The 16001-nt window shown below is 44.4% G+C and overlaps 1 protein-coding gene across 1 annotated transcript in view; it reads right to left on the bottom strand.

The window, feature by feature from the left end:
- Window positions 1–2239: 2239 nt before the first annotated feature.
- SHARPIN (SHANK associated RH domain interactor) overlaps window positions 2240–16001 on the bottom strand; it is a 279055-nt gene continuing 265293 nt past the window's right edge. Inside the window, 2 exon segments of the mRNA XM_030220008.1 lie at window positions 2240–3698; window positions 12212–12355. Coding sequence (XP_030075868.1) covers window positions 3618–3698; window positions 12212–12355 — 225 coding nt within the window. The 3' untranslated portion in view covers window positions 2240–3617.

Here is a 16001-nt window from a genome sequence, read left to right as displayed (position 1 = left end):
CACCGATAGTTTGATGTTGGCTATGCTTCTCTGGAGCCAGTCCCCTGCTTTTGCTGATGGGAGCGGGGTTGCTGGGGGCGAGCCTGAACAGACTGTGGAAGCAGGAGTGTACCTACGCCTGCCAGAGGAATAGGGAGCACTCCTCCTCCCTCCAAAAAACCTCCTAGAGGAGGAGGTAGTAGCAGAAGGTGGCTGGCGGGCGAGAGAGTCCATAGCATCATGATGCTTTTTGAGGGAATCAACCATATCCTCAACTTTCTCTCCAAAAAGATTGTCCCCCGGCAAGGAACATCCACCATACGGTGCTGGGTCTTCTGATCCAGTTTCGAGACACGCAGCCAGGAGAGTCTGCGCATCACAATACCCTAAGCAGCTGCCGGGATGCAGCGTCAAAAGAATCAAAAGCTCCCCTGGCCAGGAATTTGCGACATGACTCGGACTTCTTGTTGACAACTGAATTAGAAAGAGGGCAAGACCAATTCCGCAACATCACTTCCCTGAGTGTATTGTGCAGGGGGGCCGTTGCAACCTCTTTTGGTGGAGAAGGATAATCCATGACCTCGAACATCTCGGCCCTGGGCTCATCCACAGCCTCCATGGGAAAGGGAATGTCTCTAGACATTTCCCGCACAAAAGATGAAAAGGAGAGACACTCAGGTGGAGATTGCCTAACCTCAATAGGTGGAGTGGGATCAGATGGAAGCCCCTGAGAATCTTCCTCCGAAAAATATCTGGGGTCCTCATCCTCACTCCATGAGTGCTTCTGCTCGGTATCGAACAAGAGCTCTTGAAGAGCAGCCTGAACCTGATCCTGCCTCGACCTGGAGGATCGATGTCCTCGTGCAGGGCGTTGAGAAGTGGACCCCTGCCTGGACTCCGGCGAAGCTTCCTCCACCGACGTTGAGGGAGAGTCCACCCGGGTGGCAGCTGGCTCAGGCACTGCAAGCGGTACCGAGGGCAGAGACCTCCACACAGGAGATGGGCCAGATGCTGTCTCAGCAGTAGGTACCGCCGACGCAAGCACCTGCAGTACCGAGGCAGAAGGACGGATCATCCCTTCCAAAAAACCTGGAAGCATGGTCCGGAGACACTCATCGAGGGTTGCCATCGGAATAAGCTGTGGGGCTGGTACAGGAGTCGGTGCCAGAATCAGATGAGGTTCGAGAACCAGTATCTGGCTGCCAGACGACCGACGCGTCGGCACCTCCTGAATGGAGGGAGAGGTGTCCTCCCGGTGCCGACGCTTCTCAGGTGCCAACTCCTTCGGTTCCCCGGAGCTCTCGGTACCGTGACGGGAAGGAGATCGATGGCGACGCTTCTTAGCCTTCGCCCAAAGCCCGTCATCGACACTCCTCGGTACCGATGAAGAGGACGTGGAACCCTCACGCCTCTTCGGGGCCGGGTCCGACTCAGAGCTGTCCCGGGGGGCCTGGATAGCAGTAGGCCTCAAGACGGGTGGAGACCCACTCGATGTCTCGCTGCTCCCAGAGGTAGGTCTCTCGGCAGCCATTACCTGGACTCTCGATGCCGCTTCCCTCGACGCTGATGCCGACGTCGAAGGTCCGGACCGATCTGAAAAAAGCTTCTCACGCTGAGCCTCTCGAGACACCTGGGTCCGTTTTTTCATTAATTTACAAAGCTTACACGAAGCAGGTAAATGGTCAGGCCCGAGGCACTGGAGACACCAAACGTGAGGATCAGTCGACGAGATGGTCCGGTTGCAGCGGTAACAGCGTTTGAAGCTGCTGGGAGTCCTCGATGACATGAGAGGAAAAATAGCGGTCGAAAAATCAAACGGCTCAATGGTGCCGACGAAAAGGCACAAACAAAGGAAGGTATGCGACCGGGCGGCCTAAAGGCGACCGCAACCGATAGGAGAAAGGAAACTTACCAAAGTCGAAAAAAACTACAAAAATAAGGATTTATTTTTTGTATTCTAAGTAGAAAATAAGAAAAAAAATGGCAAAAAGAAGAACCGGAGTGCATAAACGCGACGCCAAAACGTGTCCTGGGCCAGAACAATGCGAGGAGTGGCAGAAAAACAACCCCTCTTCGCGAAGCGCAAAAAAAGGAAACTGAGGGAAGTGCACGGGTGTCACGGGTGGGAAGTCACTCGCGCATGCGCGGTGCGTTGTCCCTGTGCCCGTCGCACTGCTTCTAGAAGTTTTTTAGTTAATTTCCGGAGCTCCTGGGCCGTTGCGGACAACGACCCATGTGTGGTGATCTTCAGCCTGCTTGTCCTCGGAGAATTCTTTAAACAATGATTTTTGATAGGACTGTTGCTTTAAAAAAAATCACATGATACAGTCTTGCTGATCTTACAGCTCTAGGTGTAAATCTGGCTCCTTATGACTACGTAACCATGTCAGTATGCGCAACTCAAAACTGACTAGCAATAACTAACCATTGACATGCAGCTAGAATAAATATCAATAAATACATTTCTTCACTCCATCCAGTCACTTTGCTTTTAAATGACTTGGGAGGAGAAATGAGAACGCTTTGGACTTCCATCTGCACCAATATGGGACCAAGAGACTTATAGAGGCCACATAAAGAGTCTGATTTGATGATAAAAGAGAGTCGAACAATCCTCTCATAACTGATCTGATCCCTGTGAGCTGCAGGATGAGAGAGGACGATCTGTGATGCTGCCTACAGATTGTTCACATGTCTCCTCTCAAAGTTGTGAAATGTTCAGGACCCCTTCCATTCTAGCAAAAATTCAAAATGCAGCCCAGGCAACATAGTTTCATAAACCTGAATGTGTCCTTGTTCCACCCCAGCAGTTATGTGCAAATAGCTGGTGAAATGCATATTCAGTCCTGCTGCTTCTATGGAAGTAACACTGAACATCTTTAAACACAGTAGTAGGCAGTAATGCTGATTGTGGTATTTGAATAATCAGGCATCTAATTCTTCTTGATATTTTCAAAAGTACTCCGAAAAAGCAGAGAGCTTTTCTTTCTATTCACCCTCAGTTTTTCAGTTGGAACACAATTTTTCACAGGTTCTCTTGTAAATAACTGACATTTCAAAGCGGTAGGTATATTGTTTTGGAAACCTGAGCAACTCAGAGCATTTCTACAGGATAAGGTACCAGTTGAAATACCTACTCTGTGTCTTGAGTGGGCTTCATAGAGGCTTCCAGGGTCATATTTATCTTTGTGTGTGTGTGATGTTTTTAAAGTAATTTGTTTTACACAGCATTTTTCTGAATTCTTGGTTTTCCTCTAGCTTGGGCTAGGAGACTTGTTGAACTTGTCATTTTCTCTTTTCCTTTTTCTTTGCTTCTTATCCTCATCCTGAACCTGTGATAATGGAAATATTCTAATAAAAGAAAAAAATTAAATACAAATAAACTGGATATGAAGTTGATGACCATCATGCTGAAGTTTTGCATAAATGGTGTTCATTTTTGGTGAGGGGATCAGCGCTCTCCTTCTTCCTGGAAAAGGATGAATATCTTCCGACGCACCTTAGAAATTTTAGTGAACTTCTGCCATTCTCAGTGGTTCTTTCACCTGCTACAGGAGAGGGTCACACATACATGCAGAGCTCTGAATCTGCCGCTAACAGCAGCATCAAGATGGAGGGAGAAGAGGAATGATACAGTTTTAATGACAGTTCTGACACTGGGGGTGACATCTCCTCCCACTGACATTACATCGGCATCCTCCACTGATGTCTCCAGGACCCTGTAGAAAGACAGGAGGATAACAGGTAAGAAATTCTGTTTACTTGTACTGTAATTAACCACAGCATCAGAGGAGAGGGAGGAACATGCCAGTGGAAAGAAGCATGTCAGAGGAGAGGCAGGGAAAGAAGAAAGATATTGGGGGAAAACTCAGAGAAAGGATTAGGGAAGGAAGATTACATAAGTACATAAGTAGTGCCATACTGGGAAAGACCAAAGGTCCATCTAGCCCAGCATCCTGTCACCGACAGTGGCCAATCCAGGTCAAGGGCACCTGGCACGCTCCCCAAACGTAAAAACATTCCAGACAAGTTATACCTAAAAATGCGGAATTTTTCCAAGTCCATTTAATAGCGGTCTATGGACTTGTCCTTTAGGAATCTATCTAACCCCTTTTTAAACTCCGTCAAGCTAACCGCCCGTACCACGTTCTCCGGCAACGAATTCCAGAGTCTAATTACACGTTGGGTGAAGAAAAATTTTCTCCGATTCGTTTTAAGTTTACCATACTGTAGCTTCAACTCATGCCCTCTAGTCCTAGTATTTTTGGATAGCGTGAACAGTCGCTTCACATCCACCCGATCCATTCCACTCATTATTTTATACACTTCTATCATATCTCCCCTCAGCCGTCTCTTCTCCAAGCTGAAAAGCCCTAGCCTTCTCAGCCTCTCTTCATAGGAAAGTCGTCCCATCCCCACTATCATTTTCGTCGCCCTTCGCTGTACCTTTTCCAATTCTACTATATCTTTTTTGAGATACGGAGACCAGTACTGAACACAATACTCCAGGTGCGGTCGCACCATGGAGCGATACAACGGCATTATAACATCCGCACACCTGGACTCCATACCCTTCCTAATAACACCCAACATTCTATTCGCTTTCCTAGCCGCAGCAGCACACTGAGCAGAAGGTTTCAGCGTATCATCGACGACGACACCCAGATCCCTTTCTTGATCCGTAACTCCTAACGCGGAACCTTGCAAGACGTAGCTATAATTCGGGTTCCTCTTACCCACATGCATCACTTTGCACTTGTCAACATTGAACTTCATCTGCCACTTGCACGCCCATTCTCCCAGTCTCGCAAGGTCCTCCTGTAATTGTTCACATTCCTCCTGCGACTTGACGACCCTGAATAATTTTGTGTCATCGGCGAATTTAATTACCTCACTAGTTATTCCCATCTCTAGGTCATTTATAAATACATTAAAAAGCAACGGACCCAGCACAGACCCCTGCGGGACCCCACTAACTACCCTCCTCCACTGAGAATACTGGCCACGCAATCCTACTCTCTGCTTCTTATCTTTCAACCAGTTCTTAATCCATAATAATACCCTACCTCCGATTCCATGACTCTGCAATTTCTTCAGGAGTCTTTCGTGCGGCACTTTGTCAAACGCCTTCTGAAAATCCAGATATACAATATCAACCGGCTCCCCATTGTCCACGTTTGCTTACCCCCTCAAAAAAATGCATTAGATTGGTGAGGCAAGACTTCCCTTCACTAAATCCGTGCTGACTTTGTCTCATCAGTCCATGTTTTTGTATATGCTCTGCAATTTTATTCTTAATAATAGCCTCCACCATCTTGCCCGGCACCGACGTCAGACTCACCGGTCTATAATTTCCCGGATCTCCTCTGGAACCCTTCTTAAAAATCGGAGTAACATTGGCTACCCTCCAGTCTTCCGGTACTACACTCGATTTTAGGGACAGATTGCATATTTCTAACAGTAGCTCCGCAAGTTCATTTTTTAGTTCTATTAATACTCTGGGATGAATACCATCAGGTCCCGGTGTAACAGAAGAGAATATATGGGGAGATACCTAGAAAAAAAAAAGAGAGTCCCAGAAGAGGTTGGAGGAAGTTGACTTGCAGAATGAAGATAGAGGAGGTGCTGGAGGAGGTTGTCTGGGGAACTAAAAACTCAAGGGAGGTGAAAAATGTAAAACAGTTTGGATCTGGAACAATATTATGATGTTTATAAGCAGCATGTTTGGATGTCCCACATTTTGTAAGGTTGATGTATTGGAAAAGTTTAACATGCTGGTTTATCAATAAAAATCGTTGAAACATAAACTCAAGGGAGGTTCAAGAAAGCTGAAGATGGAGAGGTCAGCAAAAATGATTGTTAAGGAAACAGGTTGGGAGAGGATGGTCTCCGCATCTCAAGAAAGATATAGTAGAATTGGAAAAGGTGCAGCGAAGGGCAACTAAAATGATAGCGGGGATGGGACGACTTCCCTATGAAGAAAGACTAAGGAGGCTAGGGCTATACAGCTTGGAGAAGAGACGGCTGAGGGGAGACATGATAGAGGTATATAAAATAATGAGTGGAGTGGAACAGGTGGATGTGAAGCTTCTGTTCACACTTTCCAAAAATACTAGGACTAGGGGGCATGCGATGAAACTACAGTGTAGTAAATTTAAAACAAATCGGAGAAAATTTTTCTTCACCCAATGTGTAATTGAACTCTGGAATTCGTTGCCGGAGAAAGTGGTGAAGGCGGCTGGCTTAGCAGAGTTTAAAAGGGGGTTGGACGGTTTCCTAAAGGACAAGTCCATAAACCGCTACTAAACGGACTTGGAAAACTCCAAAATTCCAGGAATAACATGTATAGAATGTTTGTACGTTTGGGAAGCTTGCCAGGTGCCCTTGGCCTGGATTGGCCGCTGTCATGGACAGGATGCTGGGCTCGATGGACCCTTGGTCTTTTCCCAGTATGGCATTACTTATGTACTTATATAGTGAGGTTTCTGGAATCCAGTGGATTGCAGGTCCCTGAGGCAGCATGGTTTTACTTGAGGTGGGTCTTGTCAGACAAATCTGATTAATTTCGGGAGGGGGGCAAGGAGAATGAAGATATCTTAAAGGGAGGAGGGAGGTACTAGGATTGTGATTGTTATTAGCCAGCACAACTAAGGCTGGTGCTGGACTGACTTGTATGGTCTGAGTCCCGCATATAGCAATCCAGTTTAGGATGGGCTGGAAAGAGCTTTGATGGAAACTCCAGTAATCTGGAACACAAGGACAGTGCTGGGCAGACTATTACTGTCTTTGTCCTGCAAATCATGATGGATTTGGATAAGCTGGAGTGGGCTTTGACAGCAACTCCAATAATTGAAACATAAGGACATAGTCGGGCAGACGTCTATGATCTATGTCCCAGAAACACCACAGAAAGACCGATCAATATCATTTTCATTGTTGATTTAAGTCTTGAATTGATAATGAATGTGACTGTTGGGCAGACTGGACGGACCATTTAGGCCTTTATCTGCTGTCACTTACTATCTTTCATGTACTATGTTACTATGACTGATCGATGCCCTAGTATGACAGATAATGAATTAAAAGCAAATGCAAAATGCCTCAGCATACAAATGAAACAGGTGCATATAGGTATAGAGGAGAGAAACTGGAAAGAAAAAGAAAATTTAAAAATATTAAAAAAGGGCCATTTTGTGGACATCAAATTCATTCTTTGAGAATCATAGAGGTAAAATTACAACACCATCTCCGTTCAGAACAGGGGGCAACACAAAGAATCTCATTGGCTCCATCTGTCTCGGTGAAAAACATCGGCAAGGGTCAACCACCAATTTTGGTTTTACAATCTTGCTAGCATATAAATCAAGTCATGATTTACTTTTCTACCTTGAGCATGCTCATCTTAAAAATTATGGTGCACCTTTTGAAATTCAAATTCCATTTCAATTTCAAAATCACATGTATGCATTTTAAATTTGGTTTCAAGTTTGTGGAAACAAATCCATTACAACCAGTGGTGTAGCTACGGGGGCCTTGGGAGCCTGGGCCCCTCCTATTTTGAGTTTGGGTCCCCAAGGTCTGATGGCTTGGCTGGTGGGAATCCCCAGTCTCTGCCAGCAGCTTTCCTATGGCGATAATCAGCGCCAAGCTGTCTGTCCTGCTTTCCCCCTCCCCAACGTGCATGCTCAGTTTTAGTGAAATTGAGCATGCATGAGCTTTGTGCATGCTCAATTTCACTAAAACCAAGCACGAGAATCGGGGTGGGAAACTGAACATTGCTGCAGGATTCGATCACTAGGCATGTAGATAGCTGGGTAGCTGGTGGACATGAGGATTGCCTGGTCACTTGCCTGCCTCGTGCAAAGGTGGCTGACCTCAAATACCACCTAGATAGAATTTTAGATAGTGCTGGGGAGGAGCCAGCTGTCTTGGTACATGTGGGTACCAATGACATAGGAAAATGTGGGAGGGAGGTTAAGGAAGTCAAATTTAGGTTCTTAGGTAGAAAGCTGAAGTCCAGATCCTCCACGGTAGCATTTTCGGAAATGCTTCTCATTCCTCGTGCAGGACCCAAGAGGCAGACAGAGCTCTGAAGTCTCAATGTGTGGTTGACGTGATGGTGCAAGGATGAAGGATTTAGATTTGTTAGGAACTGGACCACATTCTGGGAAAGGGGAGCTTGTACTGAAAGCTTGTCTGGTGGAGATTATACTTGCTTACTTTATTTTTTGTCTATTAGATTGTAAGCTCTTTGAGCAGGGACTGTCTTTCTTCTATGTTTGTGCAGCGCTGCGTATGCCTTGTAGCGCTATAGAAATGCTAAATAGTAGTAGTAGTAGAAAGGAAGGACTCCACCTTAACCAGGATGGAACCAGGCTGATGGCGCTAACATTTAAAAAGGAGATAGAGCAGCTTTTAAACTAAATTGGGGGGGGGGGGGGAGGGGGGGGGGGAGAGCCAACAGTCACCCAGAAGCACATGATTCGGTGTGGAGTATTGTTGAAGTATATTACTGAAAAGGATCTTTACAGAATCCCAGTAGAAACGTTTTAATGGTGAAAATGCCAGGAGTTATTAATGGGAGAACAGAATAAAGGATAGAAATGATCCGTCAAATTCAAAGCAGCTTGTAGACATAAGGAAAAAACACAATTTGAAATGTCTATATACAAATGCTAGAGGCCTTAAAAATAAGATGAGAGTTAAGAGTTTATAGCACTAAATGAAGAGGTAGATATAATTGGCGGCACTCCAACATTATAGCCCAGACAAAAGAGCCCCTACACAATTGCCTTGTAACTAATAGGCATTGACAAAAATAAGTATAGTAAAAACTCCGTCTCCCTCCTTCTGGGGGTCCAGCATCTCTTCTCCCCTCTTCTTCAACTGAGCTCTCTCTTCCTTCAACAACCTCTCCTGTGCAGCATCTTTCTCTCCCCATCCCTGTGTTCTGACATCTCTGTCCCACTACCTCCTTTCTCATGCATTCTGGCATCTCCCTTCCTCCCCCTTCCCCATGGTCTGGAAATGCATCTCGTACTCTTCCTTCCTACCCACCTCCCAATGTAGTACAGCAACATGTCTCCGTCTTTCTCCTGCCTGTCCTGCGTGGTCAGGTTCTCTCTCTCCCTCCCCCCAACGATCCTCCAAAATTCTTGTTGGCTGCTGGCAGCATCAACAAGATGCTTCAGCCAGTCCCGGAAGCGTGTCCTGCCTATACAGACGTAGGAAGTTGTGTCAGATGAGGTGGGACACAACAGAGGGAACACTTCCGGGGTTGGCCAAAGCAGCTTGTTTTCCTTGCTGACATTGCTGGCAGCCCACAGGAATGTTGGAGGATCACAAAAGGGAGAGTGGGGGGAAGGGTGAGAGAGATACTAGACATAGGAAGAAGAGGGAGACATTCTGGACAGTGAGCATCGAAACTGCAGCGGCAAAGGGGAAATATACCTCGGCTCAAAACAGCAGCAGGACTCAGAAGCAGAACAGGTACCATACTCAGGGGTAGGTCCTTTTGTTGGGGGACTCATTTGTCAGGGGCAGGCCCTTTTGTGTGTTTGGGCTGTTTTTGACCAGGTACCATAATAGGCATCACAGAGACCTGATGGGAGGACAATCAATGGGACACTTATAAGGGCACAAATTATATCGCAATGATAGAGTGGATTAAACTGGGGGTTGGGGGGGGGGTTGTGCTATATATTAAAGAGGGAATTCAGTCAAAGAAAATAAACATTCTACATGAAACAGATTCTAGTGTGGAATCCTTATGGTGTGAAGGGAAAGAGTATACTGGTAGGGCTGTACTATGGTCTGCCAGGACAGAACGAACAGACAGATGAACAAATGTTTATAGAAATTAGGAAAGCTGGCATTGGGCAACAGTATAATAATAGGTTATTTCAATTACCCCAATATTGACTGGACAAATATTACATCAGGGAGCGCTAGGGTGGTAAAATTCCTAGATGTAATAAATGACTGCTTCTTGGAGCAAATGGTTCAAGAACCAACAAAAAAGAAGAGGGGGGGCATTTTAGATGTAGTCCTTAGTGGAATGAGGGCACAGTACCAGAGGTAATGATGTTGGGTCCACTGGGAAACAGTGATCATAACATGATAACATTTGAGATAATATCTGGAGTGAAGTCACTACAGAAATCTACTGTAGCAGCATTTAATTTTCAAAAGGGCAACTACGATAAAATGAGGAAAATGGTTAAAAAGAATCTAAAAGAATCAGCCGCAAAGGTTTGGGCTTTAAATCAGGCATTGACAATTTTAAAAAATACCATAATGGAAGCCCAGACCAAATGTATTCCATGTATTAACAAAGCTAGAAAGTGGAGCAAATAATGACAGCCAGCAAGGTTAAAAGGTGAAGTGAAAGAGGTCATTAGAGTCAAAAGAACATCCTTCAAAGAATGGAAAAAAGACCCGAATGAAGAAAATAAGAAGCAACATAAGCACGTCAAGATAGATACAAAGTACTGCTAAAGAAGGTTAAAAAAGAAAATGAAGAAAAACTTGCCACAGAGACAAAAACTCAGAGTAACAACTTTTCAGGTACATCAAAAGCAGAAAGCCTGTAAGGAAATCTGTGGGACCGTTAGATTGAGAGACTCCTGAAAAATTAAAAAGTCATGGGATAGGAGGCAATGTCCTTCTGTGGATTAGAATTGGTTATTGGACAGAAAACAGAGGGTAGAGTTAAATGACCATTGTCCTCAATGGAGGAGGGTGAATAGTGGAGTGTCACAGGGATCTGTACTAGGACTGGTGCTATTTAACGTATTTATAAATAATCTGGAAATTGGAATGACAAGTGATGTGATTAAGTTGAGATGACACAAAACTATTCTAAGTTGTCAAAACACATGAGGACTGTGAAAAATTGCCATTTGGATGCCCAGTCTTACAATTTCCTAAAGTCTTCCTGCAAATGAAATTTAATATAGACAAATGCAAAGTGATGCACATTGGGAAGAATAATCCGAATCATACTTACCTAATACTAGGGTCTACCTTAGGAGTAAGTACCCAAGAAAAAGATCTAGGTGTCATTATAGACAATGTGCTTGAGATCTTCTGCTCAATGTGAAGTGGCAGTGGCCAAAAAACCAAACAGGATGCTATGAATTATTAGGAAAGGGATGGAATATTATACCACCTCTAACGCTCCATGGTGCGACCTCACCTTGAGTACTGCATTCAATTCTGGTCGCTGTATCTCAAAAAAAGATATAGCGGAATTAGAAAAGTTTCAAAGAACAACAACCAAAATGATGATGGGGTTAACTCCTCCCATATGAGGAAAGGCTAAAGAAGTCAGAGCTCTTCAGCTTGGAAAAGACACGGCTGGGGGGGGGGGGGGGGGGGGGGGGGCTATGATTGAGGTCTATACGATCCTGAATGGTGTAGAACGGGTAGAAGTGAATTGATTTTTCACTCTTTCAAACAGTACAAAGACACACAATTAAATTACATGGAAATATTTTTATATTTACATTTAGTAAATTTTATTAGATTTTAAGGGTAACAAACATCCAAATTCAATACAAAATAATTTATTTTTAAAATAAATAGGAGGAAATATTTTCTCACTGAAAGAATAGTTAAGCTCTGGAACTTGCTGCTGGAGGATATGGTAACAACAGTTAGCATATCTGGGTTTAAAAAAAGGTTTGGACAAGTTCCTGGAGGAAAACTCCATAATTTTTAATTGAGATGGACATGGGGAAGCCACTGCTTGTCCCGGGATTGGTAGCATGGAATATTGCTTCTAATTGGGTTTCTGTCAGGTACTTGTGACCTGGTTTGGCCACTGTTCGAAGCAGGATACCGGGCTAGATGGACCACTGGTCTGACCCAGTATGGCTATTCTTATGTTCTTATGCCTAAGTCACGTGGTAGGTCTGTGGTGAGATCTGAGTCACAGGGCTAAAGTGATATGCCAAAGCTCACTTGTATGTTGGTGAGTAAAATGGGAACCAAACTCATACTTAAGTGATCTCTTGTATTTCATAACTCTATCCTGGAAGCATACTTAACTGGTTGGTTTTTAGGATACCTACAATGAATATGTATGAGACAGATTTGCATACACCAAAAACTCAATGTTTGCAAGTTTCTCATATGCATATTAATTGTTAAAAATGATGAAAACCTGACAGGATAGGTGCCCCCAGAACAGGGATGGTAAACACTATTTAGATCAAAACCAGAGGCTTACCGCAGGTCCCCAGCGTGATCCCTTGGTGACCCAGCAGATCTCTGTGTGACAGACAGTGCAGCGTATCCAATCACAGCCATCTTTTTTCTGGACTATAATCTGGCACTTTGGGCAGTTCATGGCTTCTCCCATCTGTACTAGTGTCTGAGAAAGAGAAACAAGTAAAAAAAACCACTCTGCAGTAATTTTATCAGAACATTTCACTAGTGAAGGCTGCTTAAGCAGAAGAGTAGTACAGAAAGTAGGGCACTTATCAGTACATTTTCTAACTGCATGTTTACAAATACTATAACTCTAAAAGAGAAGCAATGTGCGCACAGAACTTGGAAATGGGCACATTTTTATTACACATTATCTGCTCCTTGTTTACCTAGGGATTTCTTCCTACAAAACCCTGTTCTTTATATATGCTAAGTTAACAAGCAGCGCCACATTCTGCAGTCATTGGCTATCAAAACTGAAGTGGTTAACTCTTGATATTCTAAGGTTGGGGTTCTCAACCTAGTCCTCGGGCACACTTAGTCAATCAGGTTTTCAAGAGGCTGAGAGAGATGTACATACAATGCATGTAGTGGGCATGCAAATTCATTCAGACTGACTAGTATGATTGGAAGGAATTTATTTATTTTATTGACTTTCTGAGAGTCTGTTTGCAACAACTGTCAGGTTCACATCTGTCCCAGCTTTCAAGATCTGGGGAGTGTTTAGCAGTAGGTGAAATTTTTTTATCCAGTGTTTAGCAGTGTCACCTGGGGGTAAGATATTATTACACTGTTATATGTTTTTCATAGAAATATGTAAAGAATATTTGGGAGGGTGGAGAAAGGGGAGTTGGGATCATATGTGATATCAGACCACGCTTGGGTGCTAATGGAGTGGTCGGTGGGATTGGCAGATAGTAAACCCAAGAGCTGGCAATTCCCAATTGAATTATACAAAGATGAAAAATTTAGAGCACATATCATTGACTGCTGGCATCAGTATGCAAGTCACAATGAGGAATATACAAATGACCCGATTCTGTATTGGGAAGCCGCAAAGGCAGTTCTCAGGGGGGAAATAATTAACTACACGTGTAGGAGTAGGAAGATTCGGGATAGGGAGATTTTGAGATTGGGGGAGCAGTTGCGTAGGGCTAGGAAGAGATTTGGGGAGGAACAATCGGGGAAGACCAGGCAATTAGTACTCGAGACACAGGTGGCGTTGAACTCCTTGCTCCATCAACGAGCAGTAAAGTCTCAAACATATTATAAATATCAGCTATATAAGCATGGTAATAAAACGGGGAGATTGTTGGCCAATTTGTTGAGACCTAGAGCCCGCCCTCAGGGGATACTGCAAATCCAGGAGTCGAGGGGTCATTTAGTCCGTACTGATCGGGAGATTTCTCAGGTATTTCACCGTTACTATACTGAACTATATAAAAGCCCTCCAGACTTAGGTTTGAGGGGGGACGTATATTTGGAGTCTAAGCTACTGCCCGTGATAGATGAGGGAACTAGAGGACAGTTAAATGAACAAATAAGTGTGGAAGAAGTGGAGGGGGCGATAGGGAAAAGTGCGTTGAGCAAGGCACCTGGAGCTGACGGGTATAGAGCCGAGTTTTACAAACTAATGGGTACGGAGATCACAACCCCGTTGGCAGCTATGTTTAATAAAATTATAGAATTGGAATCTATGCCGCAGTCCTTAACGGTGGCACAAATAATTGTGCTGCCAAAACCTGGTAGGGACCCGTTGTTGCCAGAATCTTATAGGCCGATTTCTTTGCTTAATTTTGAAGCGAAGTTGATGGCAAAAGTTTTAGCTAATAGAATGGCTAAGGTGCTTCCAGAAATTATACATGAAGCACAGGTAGGATTCGTGAAGGGAAGATCAATCACCAAGAATGTAAGGAGAATTTTGACTTCTTTGGAGCAGAGATCAAAGAGAGGGATACCATCTATCCTAGTAAGTTTTGAAGCAGAGAAAGCATTTGATAAAGTGAGATGGGACTTTATGTTTGAAGTATTGAGGGCATATGGCTTTGAGGGTCTCTTTGTTTCAGGAATAAGAGCGTTGTATGCGGAGCCACAGGCAACAGTGTTGGTGAATGGAATGTCGTCAGCGATGTTTCCAGTCCTACGGGGTACCCGGCAGGGATGCCCTCTATCGCCGCTTCTTTTTGTGCTGACTTTAGATCCCTTAATTAGAGAGATACTGGCAACAGAAGATATTCAGGGGGTTCGAGTGGGGGAGGGTTGTTTCAAAGTAGCGGCATTTGCTGATGACATACTGGTACATCTGGAGAGTCCTCGAAGTTCCTTGGCGGCTCTTCTGGAAATCTTTGGTGAGTATGGAGACTTTGCAGGTCTCCAATTGAATTTGGGGAAATCGGAGGCTTTACCTTCCTCAGTCCAAGTGAAGGATGAATGGAGAGAGGGTTTCCCTTTGAGGTGGGCATCAGATTCATTTCGTTATTTGGGGATTAATTTAAGCATGGATGTGACAAATTTATATCAGCTCAATGTGGGGAAATTGATTGAAGATACCAAGGAGAAGTTGGAGCGGTGGCGTTTATTGCCAATTTCTTTAATGGGTAGAATTAATCTGATAAAGATGGTTCAGTTTCCAAAGTGGTTATATGTTCTTCAAATATTGCCTATACGCCTTCTTCAGAAAGATTTGAGATTATTTTATAAATGGGTGAGTGCTTTTTGTTGGGCAGGGAAAAAGCCGAGGCTGAGAATGGAACTATTGACAGGTCATTGGAGGCAAGGTGGTCTGGGACTGCCAGACTTGAAGCTATATAACCAAACTTGTATGCTTCGGCATGTGGGAGATTGGATTGAGGGGACAACAGTTTACACACCATTATACTTAGAACAGGAACATTTTGCGCCTTATCATCTTTATTTTCTGTTGCACTGCAAAAAAAGTCAGTTGCCTGAGGGTATAAAGGGGAGTGTGCTCTTGAATTCATTGAGAGAGGGGTGGAAGGTTCTAGTGAGGCGGCTAGGTGGGGACCCTGAGGTGTCGGATCAGTTGCCTATTAGAGGAAATGGATGGTTTAGATCAGGATGGGATAATGTTTGGTTTAAGAGATGGGAGCAAAAAGGGATATATCTTCTGGAGCACGTGATGGGAGCCACAGGGGAGTTGGAACCGTTAGGAACTTGGGAGGAAGAGTCTCCTGGGGGGTGGGGTGCACAGTTTGCCTACGCACAGCTAACACACTATGTAAGGACCTTGGACAGGAATAAGTTGCAATTTAAGCTAGGAGTAGAGCTCAGGTCATTCTTTTCAAAGATTTCTGATAGTGGATTGTCCATCTCTGGGTTAGTGCAGGCCCTTGTTCAGTTATGTCCCGCTAGAAGGTTTGAGGGGATCAAGGCAAAATGGGAGGAGGAATCGGGGGTGGGGCTAGGTACTTGGGAAGTTTTGCAATCTTTAAAAGGAGTTTATACTTTAACATCTGATATGCGGTTGAGGGAATGTGGGGCTCGGGTGATCCTACGGGCATATATGACTAAGGCGATGTTAGCATATGTGGAAGGGGGCCAAGATTCGCAGTGTTCCAAATGTGGTCATCCTAGACATACACACTATCATGCATTTTGGGCTTGCCAGAAAGTGCAAAGTTTTTGGAACCAGGTGGTGCGTTTTTTGGAACGCCTGGTGGATAGATCTCTTCAAGGTTCAATGGAACAATTACTTTTGGATGTGCCTGGAGCATTTCGCAGTTTAAAGGGGCCTGGGCGGCTGCTTTGTAGGAAATTGTGCTTGGTGGCTCGGAAAACAATTTTACAAT

The sequence above is a fragment of the Microcaecilia unicolor genome, chromosome 1 (assembly GCF_901765095.1).
Source record: "Microcaecilia unicolor chromosome 1, aMicUni1.1, whole genome shotgun sequence".
In the NCBI taxonomy this organism is placed as follows: Eukaryota; Metazoa; Chordata; class Amphibia; order Gymnophiona; family Siphonopidae; genus Microcaecilia; species Microcaecilia unicolor.
This window is presented reverse-complemented; position numbering and strand designations above follow the sequence as displayed.